The 18,444-nt window shown below is 43.4% G+C and overlaps 1 protein-coding gene across 2 annotated transcripts in view; it reads left to right on the top strand.

The window, feature by feature from the left end:
- The window catches only part of LOC115130751 (polycomb group RING finger protein 3), a 42,114-nt gene that overhangs the window by 15,604 nt on the left and 8,066 nt on the right, over positions 1-18,444 (top strand). For both annotated transcript variants that reach the window (XM_029662176.2, XM_065019742.1), the window contains 7 exons: positions 2,980-3,083; positions 4,973-5,090; positions 5,594-5,690; positions 9,634-9,689; positions 10,044-10,151; positions 12,816-12,904; positions 17,831-17,968. In XM_029662176.2, the coding sequence (XP_029518036.1) occupies positions 3,069-3,083; positions 4,973-5,090; positions 5,594-5,690; positions 9,634-9,689; positions 10,044-10,151; positions 12,816-12,904; positions 17,831-17,968 (621 nt within the window). In that variant the 5' untranslated portion in view covers positions 2,980-3,068. The remainder of the gene's footprint in view (positions 1-2,979; positions 3,084-4,972; positions 5,091-5,593; positions 5,691-9,633; positions 9,690-10,043; positions 10,152-12,815; positions 12,905-17,830; positions 17,969-18,444) is intronic.

Here is an 18,444-nt window from a genome sequence, read left to right as displayed (position 1 = left end):
TTAGGGAGATTTTGCAGTAATTCTGTTACCAAACTTTGCATTTTCACAGTTCTTCCAGTAAATGTGTTTTTGTGAAAGTCCTTGTGCATAGAATTGTATGGTTTGTTAAACTTTGAAATCAATGTTTTTTGTTTGGCGAACATTTTAAAATGAAAAATCTGAGTCAAAGCGTAATTCCGGGAACCGTGGAATTGCCCTTATGGTCTTATCAACTTGGAAGCACTCTCGTTCAGTTGTCTCTGTAAGAGGCTTGGTCCGGAGTCGAACAGGTCTTGAGAAAAATGTCATTGAAAGCAAGTAGTAAATACAACCCAGTAGTAAACAAAACACAGGGTTACAACACTGGGTCATTTTGATACGGCAGGAGGTAAACACGTCCTGGGTCATTTTGATACGGCAGGAGGTAAACACGTCCTGGGTCATTTTGATACGGCAGGAGGTAAACACACCCTGGGTCATTTTGATACGGCAGGAGGTAAACACGCCCTGGGTCATTTTGATACGGCAGGAGGTAAACACGCCCTGGGTCATTTTGATACGGCAGGAGGTAAACACATCCTGGGTCATTTTGATACGGCAGGAGGTAAACACACCCTGGGTCATTTTGATACGGCAGGAGGTAAACACGTCCTGGGTCATTTTGATACGGCAGGAGGTAAACACATCCTGGGTAATTTTGATACGCCCTGGGTCATTTTGAGGTAAACACGCCCTGGGTCATTTTGATACGGCAGGAGGTAAACACGCCCTGGGTCATTTTGATACGGCAGGAGGTAAACACATCCTGGGTCATTTTGATACGGCAGGAGGTAAACACGCCCTGGGTCATTTTGATCATTTTGATACGGCAGGAGGTAAACACGCCCTGGGTCATTTTGATACGGCAGGAGGTAAACACGCCCTGGGTCATTTTGATACGGCAGGAGGTAAACACGCCCTGGGTCATTTTGATACGGCAGGAGGTAAACACGCCCTGGGTCATTTTGATACGGCAGGAGGTAAACACGCCCTGGGTCATTTTGATACGGCAGGAGGTAAACACGCCCTGGGTCATTTTGATACGGCAGGAGGTAAACACGCCCTGGGTCATTTTGATACGGAAGGAGGTAAACACGCCCTGGGTCATTTTGATACGGAAGGGGGTAAACACGCCCTGGGTCATTTTTGATACGGAAGGAGGTAAACATCCTGGGTCATTTTGATACGGGGGTAAACACAGGATTTTGATACGTAAACATGCCCTGGGTCATTTTGATACGGCAGGAGGTAAACGCGTCCTGGGTCATTTTGATACGGCAGGAGGTAAACGCGTCCTGGGTCATTTTGATACGGCAGGAGGTAAACGCGTCCTGGGTCATTTTGATACGGCAGGAGGTAAACACGTCCTGGGTCATTTTGATACGGCAGGAGGTAAACACGTCCTGGGTCATTTTGATACGGCAGGAGGTAAACACCCCTGGGTCATTTTGATACGGAAGGGGGTAAACACATCCTGGGTCATTTTGATACGGAAGGGGGTAAACACATCCTGGGTCATTTTGATACGGAAGGGGGTAAACACATCCTGGGTCATTTTGATACGGCAGGAGGTAAACACGCCCTGGATCATTTTGATACGGCAGGAGGTAAACACGCCCAGGGTCATTTTGATATGGAAGGGGGTAAACACATCCTGGGTCATTTTGATACGGAAGGGGGTAAACACATCCTGGGTCATTTTGATACGGCAGGAGGTAAACACGCCCTGGGTCATTTTGATACGGCAGGAGGTAAACACGCCCTGGGTCATTTTGATATGGCAGGAGGTAAACACGCCCTGGGTCATTTTGATACGGAAAGAGGTAAACACGTCCTGTCAACGCACTTGCAAGTGCTCTGCAACTGAATGCACTTGTTCAACCCTGACAGTCTGGCAACTGTTACAACAACTGTGTTACATGGTTTGGTGCGCAGCCCAGGTGATAGAGAACCCCTAATAGATGCTCAGCAGCCTTCCTTCACTCACCTCAATGGAGTAAGTGGACTGATGCCATGGTCTGGTGAGCAGACAAAAGCACACAGGCAGACTTGTATTGTCCCAGACCGAGTAAAAGAGAATTCACATTTAAGATCAATAGGCTAGAAAAAGCGGTGGGAGTCCATCTCATGCCAAGTCAAAGAGGTTTTTGGAGCTCACTACTCAAAGCGTTCTGGCTCAGAATGGGTAGTGAATCTCTAGGCCTCTGTCTAATAGAGTGACTAAGTACTGCAATACGTCAGTCCTCGTGTCATGTGGGGACACCACTTTTTCTCCTGGAAATATTAGGTCCAATGTTTATTTTTAGGCTTTACTGGATCTGAAGTTACTTTAAATATGGTTCTTATTTTGTTAAATTAATTCAGGGACGTCTCCACTTCATACAATGTTCTCATTGTGTAAATGTTGTTTCAATAGTCTGAGCACTTTCCCAGGTTCATTTCAGGTCTGTAGAGCAGTGTCCCAAAGATGGTGGGTCACAGCCAACTCTTAAGCGGTTGCGGTTCAAGATAAGCCTGATATCAGGCAGATAAATTCTGTGCTCCAATATTTGTCTGATCTCAGTTTAGTTCTTGATTGGGATAAGGCTAGAATGAGCCTCTCTAACTCCTGTCCTGGAGAGCTGCTGGGTGAGTACAGGCTTTTGTTCCCGTCCAGTGGTAACACATCGGTTAACCAACACTGCTCTCCAGGATAGGAGTTGGAGGACCCTGGACTTTGGGGGAACCACCACTGCTTTAAGGAATACCTAGGATAGGATAAAGTAATCCTTCTCACCCCCCCTTAAAAGATTTAGATGCACTATTGTAAAGTGGCTGTTCCACTGGATGTCATAAGGTGAACGCACCAATTTGTAAGTCGCTCTGGATAAGAGCGTCTGCTAAATGACTTAAATGTAATGTAAATGCTGTAGAACACAAAGAATTCTAACCGTGTTGTTGTCTTTCTGCGTTCTCTCCTAGCCACATGAAAGGGCATCCATGATGCGGAGCTAACACTACCTCGTGCCTGCAGGAAGAGACGTGGCTGCCAAATTATCCCCAGTCAACACATGGCGGCATTAGGGGTAAGCCAAGACAATCACCCTCCATGAATGGAGTTTCATGTCTCGGCCTCACTCTGCCTCTGTCTGTCTGTCTGTCTGTCTGTCTGTCTGTCTGTCTGTCTGTCTGTCTGTCTGTCTGTCTGTCTGTCTGTCTGTCTGTCTGTCTGTCTGACTGACTGACTGACTGACTGACTGACTGACTGCTTGTTTCCCTGCCTGCCTGCCTGTCTCTGTCTGTCTGTCTGTTTTTCTCTCTCGACAGTGCCTTGAGTAAGTGTTCACACCTCTTGACTTTTCCACGTTTTGTTGTTACAGCCTGAATTTAAAACAGATTGAGGTTTTCTGTAGCTGGCCTACAAACAATAGCCCATAATATCCAAGTACAATTATGTTTTTAGACATTTTTTACAAATAAATAATAAATGAAAAGCTGAAATGTCTTGAGTCAATAAGTATTCAACTCCTTTGTTATGGCAAGTCTAAATACGTTCAGGAGTTAAAATGTGCTTAACAAGTCACGTAATATTACATGGACTCACTCTGTGTGCAATAATAGTGTTTAACATGATTTTTTAATGACTACCTCATCTCTGTACCCCACCCATACAATTGTCTGTAAGGTCCCTCAGTCGAGCACAGAATTTCAAACCCACATTCAACCACAAAGGACAAGGAGGATTTCCAGTGTCTCACAAAGAAGGGCCCCTATTGGTAGATGGGTAAAAATGTAAAAAGCATATATTGAATATCCCTTTGAGCATGGTGAAGTTATTAATTACACTTTGGATGGTGTATCAATACACCCAGTTACAACAAAGATACAGCCGTACTTTCTAACTCAGTTGCCGGAGAGGAAGGAAACCGCTCAGGGATTTCACCATGAGCCAATGTTGACCTTAAAATAGTTACAGAGTTTAATGGCTGTGATAGGAGAATACAATTTTGTTGATCCAACCTCAGTTGTTACTCCACAATGCTAAGCTAAATGACAGAGTGAAAAGTTGGAAGCCTGTATAGAATTGAAATATTCCAATACATGCATCCTGTTCGCAATAAGACAGATGTGCAAAAGCATGGTGGTGGCTGCATCATGTTATGGGTTTGCTTATCATCGGCAAGGACTAGGGAGTTTTTTTTGTATTAAACGAAAACCGAATAGAGCTAAGCAGGCAAAATCCAAAATCCTAGAGGAAAACCTGGTTAAGTCTGCTTTCCAACAGATACTGGGAGACAAATTCACCTTTCAACAGGACAATAACCTTAAACACAAGGCCAAATATACACTAGAGTTGATTACCAATACTACATTGATGTTCCTGAGTGACCTAGTTCCAGTTTTGACTTAAATTGTCATGAAAGTTTATGGCAAGACTTGAAAATGCCTGTCTGGCAATGATCAACAACCATTCTGACAGAGCTTGAAGAATTGGAAAAAGAATCATGTGCAAATGTTGCACAATCCTGGTGTGGAAAGCTCTTAGAGACTTACCCAGAAAGACTCACAGCTGTAATCGTTGTCAAAGGTGATGTAATTGACTCGGGGGTGTGAATACTTATATAAATGAGATATTTCTGTATTTAGTTTTCAATACATTTGCAAAGCTTTCTAAAAACATGTTTTCACTTTGTCATTATGGGGTATTGTGTGTAGATGGGTGTGAACACACAATTCAGTCTGTAACACCACAAAATGGGGATTAAGTCAAGGGGTATACTTTCTGAAGGCACTTTGTACAAAGCAGTACTCTGCATGACCTTGAAACAAATGAGTTGGACAGTTGACAGGTCTTTATCTTTTAGTCTTTTTTCAAAACTGAGTTGGGAGGTTACCCTTAGAATGTACAAAATAAACAAAACAGAACAACTTGAGTTTGGACTCAGCATGTTTTTTTTGTCCTTCTTCTCCCCAGAACCCTGAGACGCTAACCAGGAAGATCAAGCTGTGGGACATCAACGCCCACATCACTTGTCGCCTGTGTGAGGGGTACCTGATAGATGCCACTACTGTCACGGAGTGCTTACACACTTGTGAGTACCTGCCGATGGAACTCATACACAGTCTTCAGATAGTAACACTGCTCTTGTATCTTTATGAGGGCTTCATGCATAAGGTTTCATACAAGAATATACATTTTCGTTGTCACAATAAAGTGTAATTATCACAACAATCAAGCAAACCTCCCCACAAAGTAGTTGTAGGAATGATAGAGATGTATTTGCGTGAATGTCAGTGGCAACGCAAGTAATGTAGTAGGTCAGTCATGCTCTAGAGGGAGCCATTGTACCACACGTGGAAAGTCTTCGTTTACCAAATGTCAATGTAGAGTGTACAGTAGATAGCTTTAATCATAATCCTCCGGTGAAAATGACTTTCTCTCAACCCCCCCAGACATGAAGCAAAACGAGACTCTCATTGTCCAAAAACCTCTCTCTCCAAAAAGCTTCACTTTTTTAAAATCTAAAAAGATAGGAGAACAAGGCACCCATAATGCTGATCATGGAAGGGGCGTGTCTCTCTGTGTGTCTTCCAGTCTGCAGAAGCTGTCTAGTGAAGTACCTTGAGGAGAACAACACCTGTCCCACGTGCAGGATTGTCATTCACCAGAGCCATCCACTGCAGTACATTGGGTGAGTGAGCAGCCTGGACATTAAATCACTTTCCCCTTACCCACTCAGTGTTGGGTTTCATCAGTGTGCGGCACAGATACCCACCACTAGGGGGCAGCAGCACTGTCCAATGAACAATGTAGTGTCAAAGGAGAGGGGAGTGGAGGGGGAACACACAACAACAGAATACATGCATATATACATGCACACACGCACACACACACACACACACACACACACACACACTAAAGAGACTGTTGTCCATCTGTTGTCCAGTGTTGGGGCAGTAGGTTCTAATTAGTATTGTGGCCACTGGGATGTTCGCCAGCTTAAACGTCTACCTGCTATTTAGTCATTAGGCATATGCCCCTATTTTAATGGAAAGGCCCATCTCGGAGTAGTTGTTTGTTTCAAATAAAAAGCTCATGAATGCCAAACATTTAAACAGGTGAAAGATACATCAGTGCATTATTTTTTTTAAACACAAATCATGGAACAGGTTCAAACTAGGTGTGAGAGGCAGAGATCAAAACAACGTCTACTACTACTGGTGCTGAGAGGATGAAAACCCATGCAATCTAACCATATTTCATGCAAATACTTTTGGGCTTATGATGAACTGATACAGTTGTACTACGCTAATATATATGTGTGTGTGTGTGTGTATATATATATATAATACCAGTCAAAGGTTTGGACACACCTTGTAGAATAATAGTGAAGACACCAAAACTACGAAATAACACATATGGAATCATGTAGTAACCAAAAAAGTGTTAAACAAATCCAAATATATGTTACATTTGAGATTCTTCAAAGTAGCCACCCTTTGCCTTGATGACAGCTTTGCACACTCTTGGCATGCTCTTAACCAACTTCATGAGGAATGCTTTACCAACAGTCTTGAAGGAGTTCCCACATATGCTGAGCACTTGTTGGCTGCTTTTCCTTCATTCTGCGGTCCAACTCATCCCAAACCATCTCAATTGGGTTGAGGTTGGGTGATTGTGGAGGCCAGGTCATCTGATGCAGCACTCCATCACTCTCCTTGGTCAAATAGCCCTTACACAGCTTGGAGGTGTGTTTTGGGTTATTGTCCTGTTGAAAAACAAATGATAAGTGCAAACCAGATTGGATGGTGTATCGCTGCAGAATGCTGTGGTAGCCATGCTGGTTAAGTGTACCTTCAATTCTAAATAAATCACTGACAGTATCACCAGCAAAGCACCCCCACACCATCACACCTCCTCTTCCATGCTTCATGGTGGGAACCACCATCATCCGTTCAGCTAATCTGCGTCTTACAAAGACATGGCGGTTGGAACCAAAAATGTCAAATTGGACTCATCAGACCAAAGGACAGATTTCCACCAGTCTAATGTCCATTGCTCGTGTTTCTTGGCCCAAGTAAGTATCTTCTTATTTGTGTCCTTTAGTAGTGGTTTCTTTGCAGCAATTCGACCATGAAGGCCTGTTTCACGAAGTCTCCTCTGAACAGTTGATGTTGAGATGTGTCTGTTACTTGAACTCTGTGAAGCATTTATTTGGGCTGCATTCTGAGTTAACTCTAATGAACTTATCTTCTGCAGCAGAGGTAACTCTGGGTCTTTCTTTCCTGTGGCGGTCCTCATGAGAGCCAGTTTCATCATAGCGCCTGATGGTTTTTGCGACTGCACTTGAAGAAACTTTCAAAGTTCTAGACATTTTCTGCATTCACTGACCTTCATGTCTTAAATTAATGATTGACAGTTGTTTCTCTTTGCATATTTGAGCTGTTCTTTCCATAATATGGACTTTGTTTTTTACCAAATAGGGCTATCTTCTGTATATTCCCCCTACCTTGTCTCAACACAACTGGTTGGCTCAACCGCATTAACCTCTTGAATCTAGGGGGCACTATTTTCATTTTTGGAAAAATAACGTCCCCAAAGTAAACTACTATTTTGTCAGGACATGATGCTAGAATATGCATATAATTGACAGCTTAGGATAAACACTCTAAAGTTTCCAAAACTGTAAAAATATTGTCTATGAGTATAACAGAACTGATATTGCAGGCGAAAGCCTGAGAAAAATCCAATCAGGAAGGGACTCTTATTTAGAAAGTTCTGCGTTCCTATGCGTCCCTATTGAGCAGTGAATGAGATATCAACCAGATTCCTTTTTCTATGGCTTCCTTAATGTGTCTAGTGTCACAATACATAGTTTCAGGCTTTTATTTTGAAAAATGAGCCTAAACGTCAACTTTGCGTCAGTGGTCAGCTGAAGTCTCTCAGAGTGTTTGGTGCGTAAAGGACAAATGCGGCCATTGTTTCTCTCTCCTACCAAGAAGCCACCAGTCCCGGTTGATATATTATCGAATAGATATTTGAAAAACACCTTGAGGATTGATTATAAACAACGTTTGCCATGTTTCTGTCAATATTATGGAGCTAATTTGCAATATTTTTTGGCGTTGTCGATTTCTCAGCCAAACGTGAAGAACAAACGGGGCTATTTCGCCTACAAAAATAATATTTTTGGAAAAATGGAACATTTGCTATCTAACTGGGAGTCTCGTGAGTGAAAACATCCGAAGCTCATCAAAGGTAAACTATTTAATTTGATTGCTTTTATGATTTTCGTGACCAGGTTGCCTGCTGCTAGCTAGTCATAATGCTATGCTAGGCTATCGATAAACTTACACAAATGCTTGTCTTGCTTTGGCTGTAAAGCATATTTTCAAAATCTGAGATGACAGGGTGATTTAACAAAAGGCTAAGCTGTGTTTCAATATATTTCACTTGTGATTTCATGACTAGGAATATTTTCTACTAATATTTATGTCCGTTGCGTTATGCTAATTAATGTCAGTTGATGATTATGCTCCCGGACCCAGGATGGGTAGTATTAAGAGTTAAGAAGGAAAGAAATCCCCCAAATGAACTTTAAACAAGGCACACCTGTTAATTGAAATGCATTCCAGGTGACTACCTCATGAAGCTGGTTGAGAGAATGCCAAGAGTGTGCAAAGCTGTCATCAAGGCGAAGGGTGGCTACTTTGAAGAATCTCAAATATAAAATATATTTAGATTTTTTTAACACTTTTTTGGTTACTACATGATTCCATATGTGTTATTTCATAGTTTAGATGTCTTCACTATTATTCTGCAATGTAGAAAATAGTAAAATAAGGAAAAACCCAAGGAAAAACCCTTGAATGAGTAGGTGTGTCCACACTTTTGACTGTTACTGTATATATATACATATATATATATATATATACATATAACATTCCTGATATGTCATATTGTCCCAAAAATGAAGGGTATGTGTCATCATCGAGCATTAGGAAATCATGCACATTGCATATTTAAGCGAAAAAAAGTAATTGAAGCTCCATCCACCCCCACGCCCCTGTGCATTCAAAGGTTCTGTCAAAAAGTTGTCGCACCTTGATGTGTTTAGGCGAGTCAAAGTTTGGCTACCGCCGTGGTAAGGGGTCGGGTCTCGCAGGCCTTGGGGAGAGAATCAGCTAATTGTGGTCCTGAGCAGCAAATAGATGGAATGACCTTCACTCCAGATTGCAGGAACACCACATATATTTCCAGGGTCCTCGTGCCATCACAACACACCCCACTGGGTCCTGTTAGTCACAATGCTTTTCAGCTGTTGAAATAGAGTATGGTCACTGCTGTGCTGGGCAGTGGTTGAGGCGCTGCGTTTAGCTGTCACTCTCGCTGTTTCATGGTAAAGGGTGTTCACACATCAAGCATATGCTGCTGACATTTAGGAGGTGTGTATGATCAGCATTTATGTATTTCATCTTTTTACAAATCGAATGATCTTAACTGTCTCGCCAACGTCAGTTACAGTCAAATAAAAGCTTCCGAACAAGACCGAGTAAGCAGGGTATAACATATCTTAAACTGTCAGTATAAATTGTTAGATTTCTCATTTCTAGATTTCATCTCTTTTCCTCTAGCCATGACCGGACAATGCAAGACATTGTCTACAAGTTGGTGCCGGGGTTACAAGAGGGTAATTATCTCATATTGGCTTATCTTCTTCCTTGTCCCTTCACCAATAACATTAAACTTTCACTATTATTCTCTGCCCACACACATCTCTCAACCCTGTTTCCTTACAATCTGTTTGTACCGTGAGATTGAGGCGGAGTTACTGAATAACTAACATCCCAAAGCACATAGCCCTGGAATATCTATCAAGGATTTGACATGTGCATTCACTGACGTATCTGAGGGACTGTAATGAGAAAAATACTGCTCCATATCAGACTTAAAGAATCCCTAGTGACAGGCACCTTCAGCCAAAGCAAGGCCTTAATTCTTCCTTGTGTCTCTCTCTCTCATTCCCTCATCCCCACTCCTGCAGCGGAGATAAAAAAACAAAGAGACTTCTATCAGAAGCTGGGAATGGAAGTGCCCGGGGACATCAAAGGAGAGCTGTGCAGCATGAAACATCTAGATCCTCAACGCAATGGTACAGCCCAGCTCACCGTGCCGGAACCCAGGCACACACATCTCATCATATCCGCCCTCTATTTTCCTACCACTTAGTATCACCTTGTTTCTTGATTCAGCCCAACCCAATCAGTGTGAGAAAGTGGCGGCGGCTGTAATGCACGGCCGCATTCCATCCCAGCCCGACACTGAGGGTTTTTGTAAACGCGTGCCCAGAGGGTCGTCACAGAGCAGACCTAATCGCTTGCTTAATAACCTTTCTGATTTCTTGTAATTAACGCTCAAATGGAAGTGGAACTGCTCTCGTGCTACCCCCCGCTGTCGCTGTAGGTTGGGCTGAGCCATGGCTAACACACTTACATTGACAGAATCCTAGCAGAAATTAAACCCTTGTCTGCACTCACTGCCCAGCAAAACAGAGATAGTGTGGAGCTCGTGGGCTAATGACAGACGGCAGCTCCTGCTCCCAGATTTCCTGAGAGCCAAACCCCGAAGCGGGGAATGACATGAGCGTGCTAATGGATGCATCTATAATGGCACCTTCACTTCAAGGGCTCAAAATGGCTTTCACTGTCATATTTTTGTTCTGTCTATTTCTCTGACTGTTGTGTTCTCTTTCTCTTACTTGTTATCTCTCGTTTCGTCTTTCTTTCTTCCTCTCTCGCTCTTTCTCTTTCACATGCCGACTCTTTACGACAATATCCTCCGTGAAGACAAATATGTTTTTTAGATGGTCAACAAGTTATGTAAAAGCTAATTCACTGAGAAAAATACATTTTCTGTGAATCGTACTCAGATTAGCCCACTAGTTTCTCTGTGACATGTAGTACTCAGATTAGCCCACCAGTTTCGCTGTGACATGTAGTACTCAGATTAGCCCACCCGTTTCTCTGTGACATGTCATACTCAGATTAGCCCACCAGTTTCTCTGTGACATGCAGTACTCAGATTAGCCCACCAGTTTCTCTGTGACATGTAGTACTCAGATTAGCCCACCAGTTTCTCTGTGACATGTAGTACTCAGATTAGCCCACTAGTTTCTCTGTGACATGTAGTACTCAGATTAGCCCACCAGTTTCTCTGTGACATGTAGTACTTAGATTAGCCCACCAGTTTCTCTGTGACATGTCATACTCAGATTAGCATACTAGTTTCACTGTGACATGTAGTACTCAGATTAGCCCACCAGTTTCTCTGTGACATGTAGTACTCAGATTAGCCCACCAGTTTCTCTGTGACATGTCGTACTCAGATTAGCCCACTAGTTTCTCTGTGACATGTAGTACTCAGATTAGCCCACCAGTTTCTCTGTGACATGTAGTACTCAGATTAGCCCACCAGTTTCTCTGTGACATGTCCCACCCACCAGTTTCTCTGTGACATGTAGTACTCAGATTAGCCCACCAGTTTCTCTGTGACATGTAGTACTCAGATTAGCCCACCAGTTTCTCTGTCACATGTAGGATTCATATTAGCCCACTAGTTTATTGTCTTTAAGACTCGATAATATCAGCATTTACAATCAGAGCACTGTCCAATCGCCTTATTCCTAGAATTATTCCCAAAATGGAAACCATGTCCACTTTATACTTAGTGTCATTGAGTTATTTTCAGATTGGCTGAAGGTGAATCGTATCCAATTTTTCCTCACTTGAACGGCAATCACTCTGTTTACACTTGGGATTATCTCAAGCCTTTACCGCCAATCCCCTTTGGGATGGGCTGTGAAGAGCGAAGGGAGAACAATAGAAGATGGGCCCCAGTCCCATCGCCAATCAGAGAGAGGGAGAAAATGGCTGTCCACAAACAAGGGGCTACCTAATCAACTGAGCTCAGATAACGTCCCTCGTTTTGCCGTCACGAAACTGACTCAATTGACCCCGATTGGGAGATTGTCATGGCCCTTTCTACCAAGGTGTTCTCCATCACAGTGACCCAAATCGCTTTAGCCAACAATAGTATGTTTTGTTGAACAAGAGCTGGCCTCACCGTTCTAAGACTATGTTCCCCAGTTTAGCTACCCCGGTGTGTGGAGAAGACTCTTTTCTCTCCTCCTCTTGCCAGTGACCATCAGCCCTTACTCTCTAATAACCTTTCTCCAGCTCCAACTCTCCATCTCCTTCCATCTTTTTGAGGAGAGGGTCAAATGGTTCCCTGAGGCCGATTTAAACCAAAGAAAGGTCTGATGTTAGCTCCCCTCCCCTGGCACAATAGCAAATTAGTGAATGAATGAATCAGTTTGCCTTGATTAATAGGTGTCCTGTAATGGAGGGATATGCTTCGACGGTGGACAAGTCAAGTAAACTGCTTGACACTTTGGGCCACGTAATTGTCTAATAAATGTGCTTCTGCATGAATGGAGACTACAGTTGAATACAGGCCATTTAGTTAATTAGAAAGAAGCATGCCCTGTTTTCTGGCATCAAATGAGCGTTTGCTTGTGTTTAGCCAACAAAGAGAGCAGGCATGAAAGTCAATTATGTCTTGTCCACAAGATTAAAGGTAACACAGATCGGTCACTCGTAACTGTCTGTGGTCATTTTGTAGAACGCAATGGCTTGATGAAGTTACATTTGTTAATTTGTTGAAACATCCAAATGATGAATTTAATAGAAACGAAAGAACTTTGGCTTAATAGTCTCTATTACCACTAACTGTTACTTCCCTCATTGGTTGACAACAGGCGAGGTGAAAACAGAGAACGCAGACAAAAAGGAAACGGCGGAGGAGAAACCGGAGGAGGATAACGATTATCACCGCAGCGACGAGCAGGTAGGTGCCCTTCCACCACATGCCCCCTTCATTTCCTGCAGGACAGGATGGAGTCATCTCCAAGCTCATCTTTCATTTCCTATGTCTGGATGGCATGAAATTACGAGCCTCGTAATGTAAAGTGTAATCTAATCAACATTCCCCTGGGTAATAGGTAATCTTTTGTAATTATCAGTTCACAACATGCTAGGCCTATGGTTGTTTTGAGTCGTAAATCTACAAGTAGACAACCCAGCATGACACACATACAGATAACCCATTCAAAATGGGCGACGGTTTTACATGAATTCCATCTTGATGTCATTTTGTATTCAGGTAACTTCTCAGCCCTGTGGAGGATATCAATAATGCATAGAGGGCTTTTATTGTAGCTGCATGTCGCCGTCGTATCCACAAACAGTCATTTCAATAAAGGAGCCGTCGCACACTCGTCACGACTGTATAGCTTTAGGAGATTGGCTGTTTACCATTTAGCCATTGTCCCTACAGAGCAATGAGCAACATGTCAGTTTTTGAAAATATGCCCGTCCACACCCAGCCAAGCGGCACGTCGTCTACGCTTGGCTGGGAGATTGAACCAGGGGTCCAAGGTCCCGCTCTTTTGGTATTCAGCAGAGGAATGGAGTGTGGAAAGAATAGCTAATAGGGCAGCTGTAGCTAGGCTCTGTGGATAGAATACAGGGAGGGGTGAACTGCTGTCAAGTGTCAGGTGAGACACAGGAGAGATGGAGAGGGTGAAATGGAGACAGTTGAGGGGAGGATGTGAAAAAGAGATAAAAGAAAACAAATATTTGGAGGGTAGATAGAAGGTCTATAAGTCACTGTGGATGAGAGAGTCTGCTATGAAATTGTGGAGGAGAGGGAAAAGACGGTGTGAGTGAAAAAGAGAGGATGGAAGGAAGGAGGTGAAGAGAGGAATGAGAGACAGGAGAGTAGGTTAATGGAGAGTGAAAGAGAGGACACAGAGGAGAGAGGTCGTACAGAAAGGGTTGATAACAGAAAAGAGAAGGAAAGAGGACACAGAGGAGGGAGGTCGTACAGAAAGGGTTGATAACAGAAAAGAGAAGGAAAGAGGACACAGAGGAGAGAGGTCGTACAGAAAGGGTTGATAACAGAAAAGAGAAGGAAAGAGGACAGAGAGGAGAGAGGTCGTACAGAAAGGGTTGATAACAGAAAAGAGAAGGAAAGAGGACACAGAGGAGAGAGGTCGTACAGAAAGGGTTGATAACAGAAAAGAGAAGGAAAGAGGACACAGAGGAGAGAGGTCGTACAGAAAGGGTTGATAACAGAAAAGAGAAGGAAAGAGGACAGAGAGGAGGGAGGTCGTACAGAAAGGGTTGATAACAGAAAAGAGAAGGAAAGAGGACAGAGAGGAGGGAGGTCGTACAGAAAGGGTTGATAACAGAAAAGAGAACAGAAGGAAAGAGGACACAGAGGAGAGAGGTCGTACAGAAAGGGTTGATAACAGAAAAGAGAACAGAAGGAAAGAGGACAGAGAGGAGAGAGGTCGTACAGAAAGGGTTGATAACAGAAAAGAGAAGGAAAGAGGACAGAGAGGAGGGAGGTCGTACAGAAAGGGTTGATAACAGAAAAGAGAAGGAAAGAGGACAGAGAGGAGAGAGGTCGTACAGAAAGGGTTGATAACAGAAAAGAGAAGGAAAGAGGACAGAGAGGAGAGAGGTCGTACAGAAAGGGTTGATAACATAAAAGAGAAGGAAAGAGGACACAGAGGAGGGAGGTCGTACAGAAAGGGTTGATAACAGAAAAGAGAAGGAAAGAGGACAGAGAGGAGAGAGGTCGTACAGAAAGGGTTGATAACAGAAAAGAGAAGGAAAGAGGACACAGAGGAGGGAGGTCGTACAGAAAGGGTTGATAACAGAAAAGAGAACAGAAGGAAAGAGGACAGAGAGGAGAGAGGTCGTACAGAAAGGGTTGATAACAGAAAAGAGAAGGAAAGAGGACAGAGAGGAGAGAGGTCGTACAGAAAGGGTTGATAACAGAAAAGAGAAGGAAAGAGGACACAGAGGAGGGAGGTCGTACAGAAAGGGTTGATAACAGAAAAGAGAACAGAAGGAAAGAGGACAGAGAGGAGAGAGGTCGTACAGAAAGGGTTGATAACAGAAAAGAGAACAGAAGGAAAGAGGACACAGAGGAGGGATGTCGTACAGAAAGGGTTGATAACAGAAAAGAGAAGGAAAGAGGACAGAGAGGAGAGAGGTCGTACAGAAAGGGTTGATAACATAAAAGAGAAGGAAAGAGGACAGAGAGGAGAGAGGTCGTACAGAAAGGGTTGATAACAGAAAAGAGAAGGAAAGAGGACAGAGAGGAGGGAGGTCGTACAGAAAGGGTTGATAACAGAAAAGAGATGGAAAGAGGACAGAGAGGAGAGAGGTTGTACAGAAAGGGTTGATAACAGAAAAGAGAAGGAAAGAGGACAGAGAGGAGGTCGTACAGAAAGGGTTGATAACAGAAAAGAGAAGGAAAGAGGACAGAGAGGAGAGAGGTCGTACAGAAAGGGTTGATAACAGAAAAGAGAAGGAAAGAGGACAGAGAGGAGGGAGGTCGTACAGAAAGGGTTGATAACATAAAAGAGAAGGAAAGAGGACAGAGAGGAGAGAGGTCGTACAGAAAGGGTTGATAACAGAAAAGAGAAGGAAAGAGGACAGAGAGGAGAGAGGTCGTACAGAAAGGGTTGATAACAGAAAAGAGAACAGAAGGAAAGAGGACAGAGAGGAGAGAGGTCGTACAGAAAGGGTTGATAACAGAAAAGAGAACAGAAGGAAAGAGGACAGAGAGGAGAGAGGTCGTACAGAAAGGGTTGATAACAGAAAAGAGAACAGAAGGAAAGAGGACAGAGAGGAGAGAGGTCGACAGAAAGGGTTGATAACAGAAAAGAGAACAGAAGGAAAGAGGACAGAGAGGAGAGAGTCGTACAGAAAGGGTTGATAACAGAAAAGAGAACAGAAGGAAAGAGGACAGAGAGGAGAGAGGTCGTACAGAAAGGGTTGATAACAGAAAAGAGAACAGAAGGAAAGAGGACAGAGAGGAGAGAGGTCGTACAGAAAGGGTTGATAACAGAAAAGAGAACAGAAGGAAAGAGGACAGAGAGGGAGAGAGGTCGTACAGAAAGGGTTGATAACAGAAAAGAGAACAGAAGGAAAGAGGACAGAGAGGAGAGAGGTCGTACAGAAAGGGTTGATAACAGAAAAGAGAACAGAAGGAAAGAGGACAGAGAGGAGAGAGGTCGTACAGAAAGGGTTGATAACAGAAAAGAGAACAGAAGGAAAGAGGACAGAGAGGAGAGAGGTCGTACAGAAAGGGTTGATAACAGAAAAGAGAACAGAAGGAAAGAGGACAGAGAGGAGAGAGGTCGTACAGAAAGGGTTGATAACAGAAAAGAGAACAGAAGGAAAGAGGACAGAGAGGACGATAACTACCTTTTCTTTTAAGTGAGGTTTTACAACAGCAGCTCAACTCTAGTTGGTAGTAGTAATAACAGCAGGAGAGGGTCATGCATGGCTGGGTTTGGACTTCTCCCGCCATGTCTGCTGGCTGACCTTCTAAAGGTTGACCTTGGGGTGTGAAGGGAAGCCAAGGCAGGCTAATGAGAGCAGCACAATACTGAAACTGAAAGGAAGAAAAACCACGAAAGAAAAATGAATCAGAGCCATGTCTGCTCACATCTGGCCGAGGCACAAACAATTGAATTTGCACATCCAGGATTTCCAGACCATGGAGAGAGTGTATTTGGTGTCAGTTCTTTTCAAGGGAAATGAGCTCCCGATAAAAAAAGATACAAGGACTCTGATCTGTTATGTGATCAAAAAACATTTTTTTAGAAAAACTATAATGACTGACACCATGCTATCTAACTCCAGGATGGTGATTTTGGGCTGCTGAATATGGACATAACTATTGACTGAAATGTAAAATATTTAAATCTCTAGTCATTGAATCTATAAAGTCATTTCACGTTTTCTCCTTAAACAGCTCAAAAGAAGAGAGAAAAGGTGTGCTCTGCTGCTCCAAAGACCTTCCTTTACTCAATATGCTGGGCTATTGCATCAGTCATATCTGTGAATTTGCTGCGAGTCATACCAGCTTGGCAGTTCCCTAATGATTCCACTAATGTAATGGCCCCGAAGACTGCTGCTGAACTACCATTAACTCTGTCTCCCACTCTCTCAATGCAAAGCCTTCATTTGCATCATAACGTTTCCTTCATTTGCTTGTTCCATTGAAAACCAGCCATTTACACTTTACAGCCATCTTTACACTTTACAGCAGTCTTTACACTTTACAGCAGTCTTTACACTTTACAGCAGTCTTTGCTTTCGATACGTTACATGGCTGAGGAGTATTTATTTACAAGTTGAGATGATTTCCATGTTAAAGCATAACTCTGGAGAGCCTTATTTGTTTCTGGATCTCTTGATGTTTGAGGGAGAAAGATGGTGGCGTACCCTGTTTCTATTACTCCATCCCCGGATCCCAAGAATTCACCTGAAAATGGCACGAGAAAGCCACTTTACCAGGGCACTTTGCCTGTGCCTGTATGGCAATCTGAGGAAGAGGCCTGTTGCTGGTAATGCAACATGACTCTTTCAGGCACAGCCTTGCCAAGCCACCTGCGGCTCCAACTTCGTTTTGCCATGCTCCAAAAGTGTGCCACTCTCCATCTCCTGGCGTACTGAGACAATGACATGGCACAGAGTCACCACGAACGATACCTATTCCATTTGGATGGCAAGTCTCATGTGGAATGGTATTTTAAACGTAGGATGGAAAGTGGTTGATGCACTGTATTTTCAGCACAGGAGAGTTAAGATAAGTCATCTGGTCTGCCTTCATGACTGTACTGAGACGCCTGAAAGGAAAATTCAAGTTCCACCTCAGTCATTTTGTAGTTTGTCTTCCCTCCTGCAGGTCAGCATCTGTTTGGAGTGCAACAGCAGCAAGCTCCGCGACCTGAAGCGCAAGTGGATCCGCTGCTCGGCTCAAGCCACGGTCCTTCACCTCAAGAAATTCATCGCCAAAAAGCTTAACCTGACATCGTTTAATGAGGTACGTCGAACACACTTTATGGCAAGGGTGGGAGGGGGGGGATTTTTCCTGGTTTACCTGCTGATACTGACCTGGACTCTGTAACATTTGTTCAGTGATAAAGGACCTATTTTTAAGGAGGCCCCAAGATGTGGTTTTGACTAGCTGTCTCTTTAAGCCCTTCCCATGCACTTTAAACTGAAAGGTGATCACTTTTAACAAGGCATTCTTGTTCTTCTGAAGGCAGTGAATCTGTATGCACCATCACAAACACTCTCTTCTGTCATTATTTTTCACAAAGCGTTTACCATCCACCATATGTTCTGGGGGAAATAAGCTCTTGTAATATAATTTGCTTTCTGTCATGTCGTTGTGAGTTGCCTGTCATAACTGTATGGGGGAGATCCTGGGTGTTCAATTAGCCTTTTCTCTCTGGTATCTGTCTGTCATGAAGATGTGTGTGGGTGGTCTTCACCGCATACGCTTCCATCACCAGC

The sequence above is a fragment of the Oncorhynchus nerka genome, linkage group LG6 (assembly GCF_034236695.1).
Source record: "Oncorhynchus nerka isolate Pitt River linkage group LG6, Oner_Uvic_2.0, whole genome shotgun sequence".
Classification (NCBI taxonomy): domain Eukaryota; kingdom Metazoa; phylum Chordata; class Actinopteri; order Salmoniformes; family Salmonidae; genus Oncorhynchus; species Oncorhynchus nerka.
Note: the sequence above shows the minus strand (reverse complement) of the source record. Positions and strands in the feature narration are given on the sequence as shown.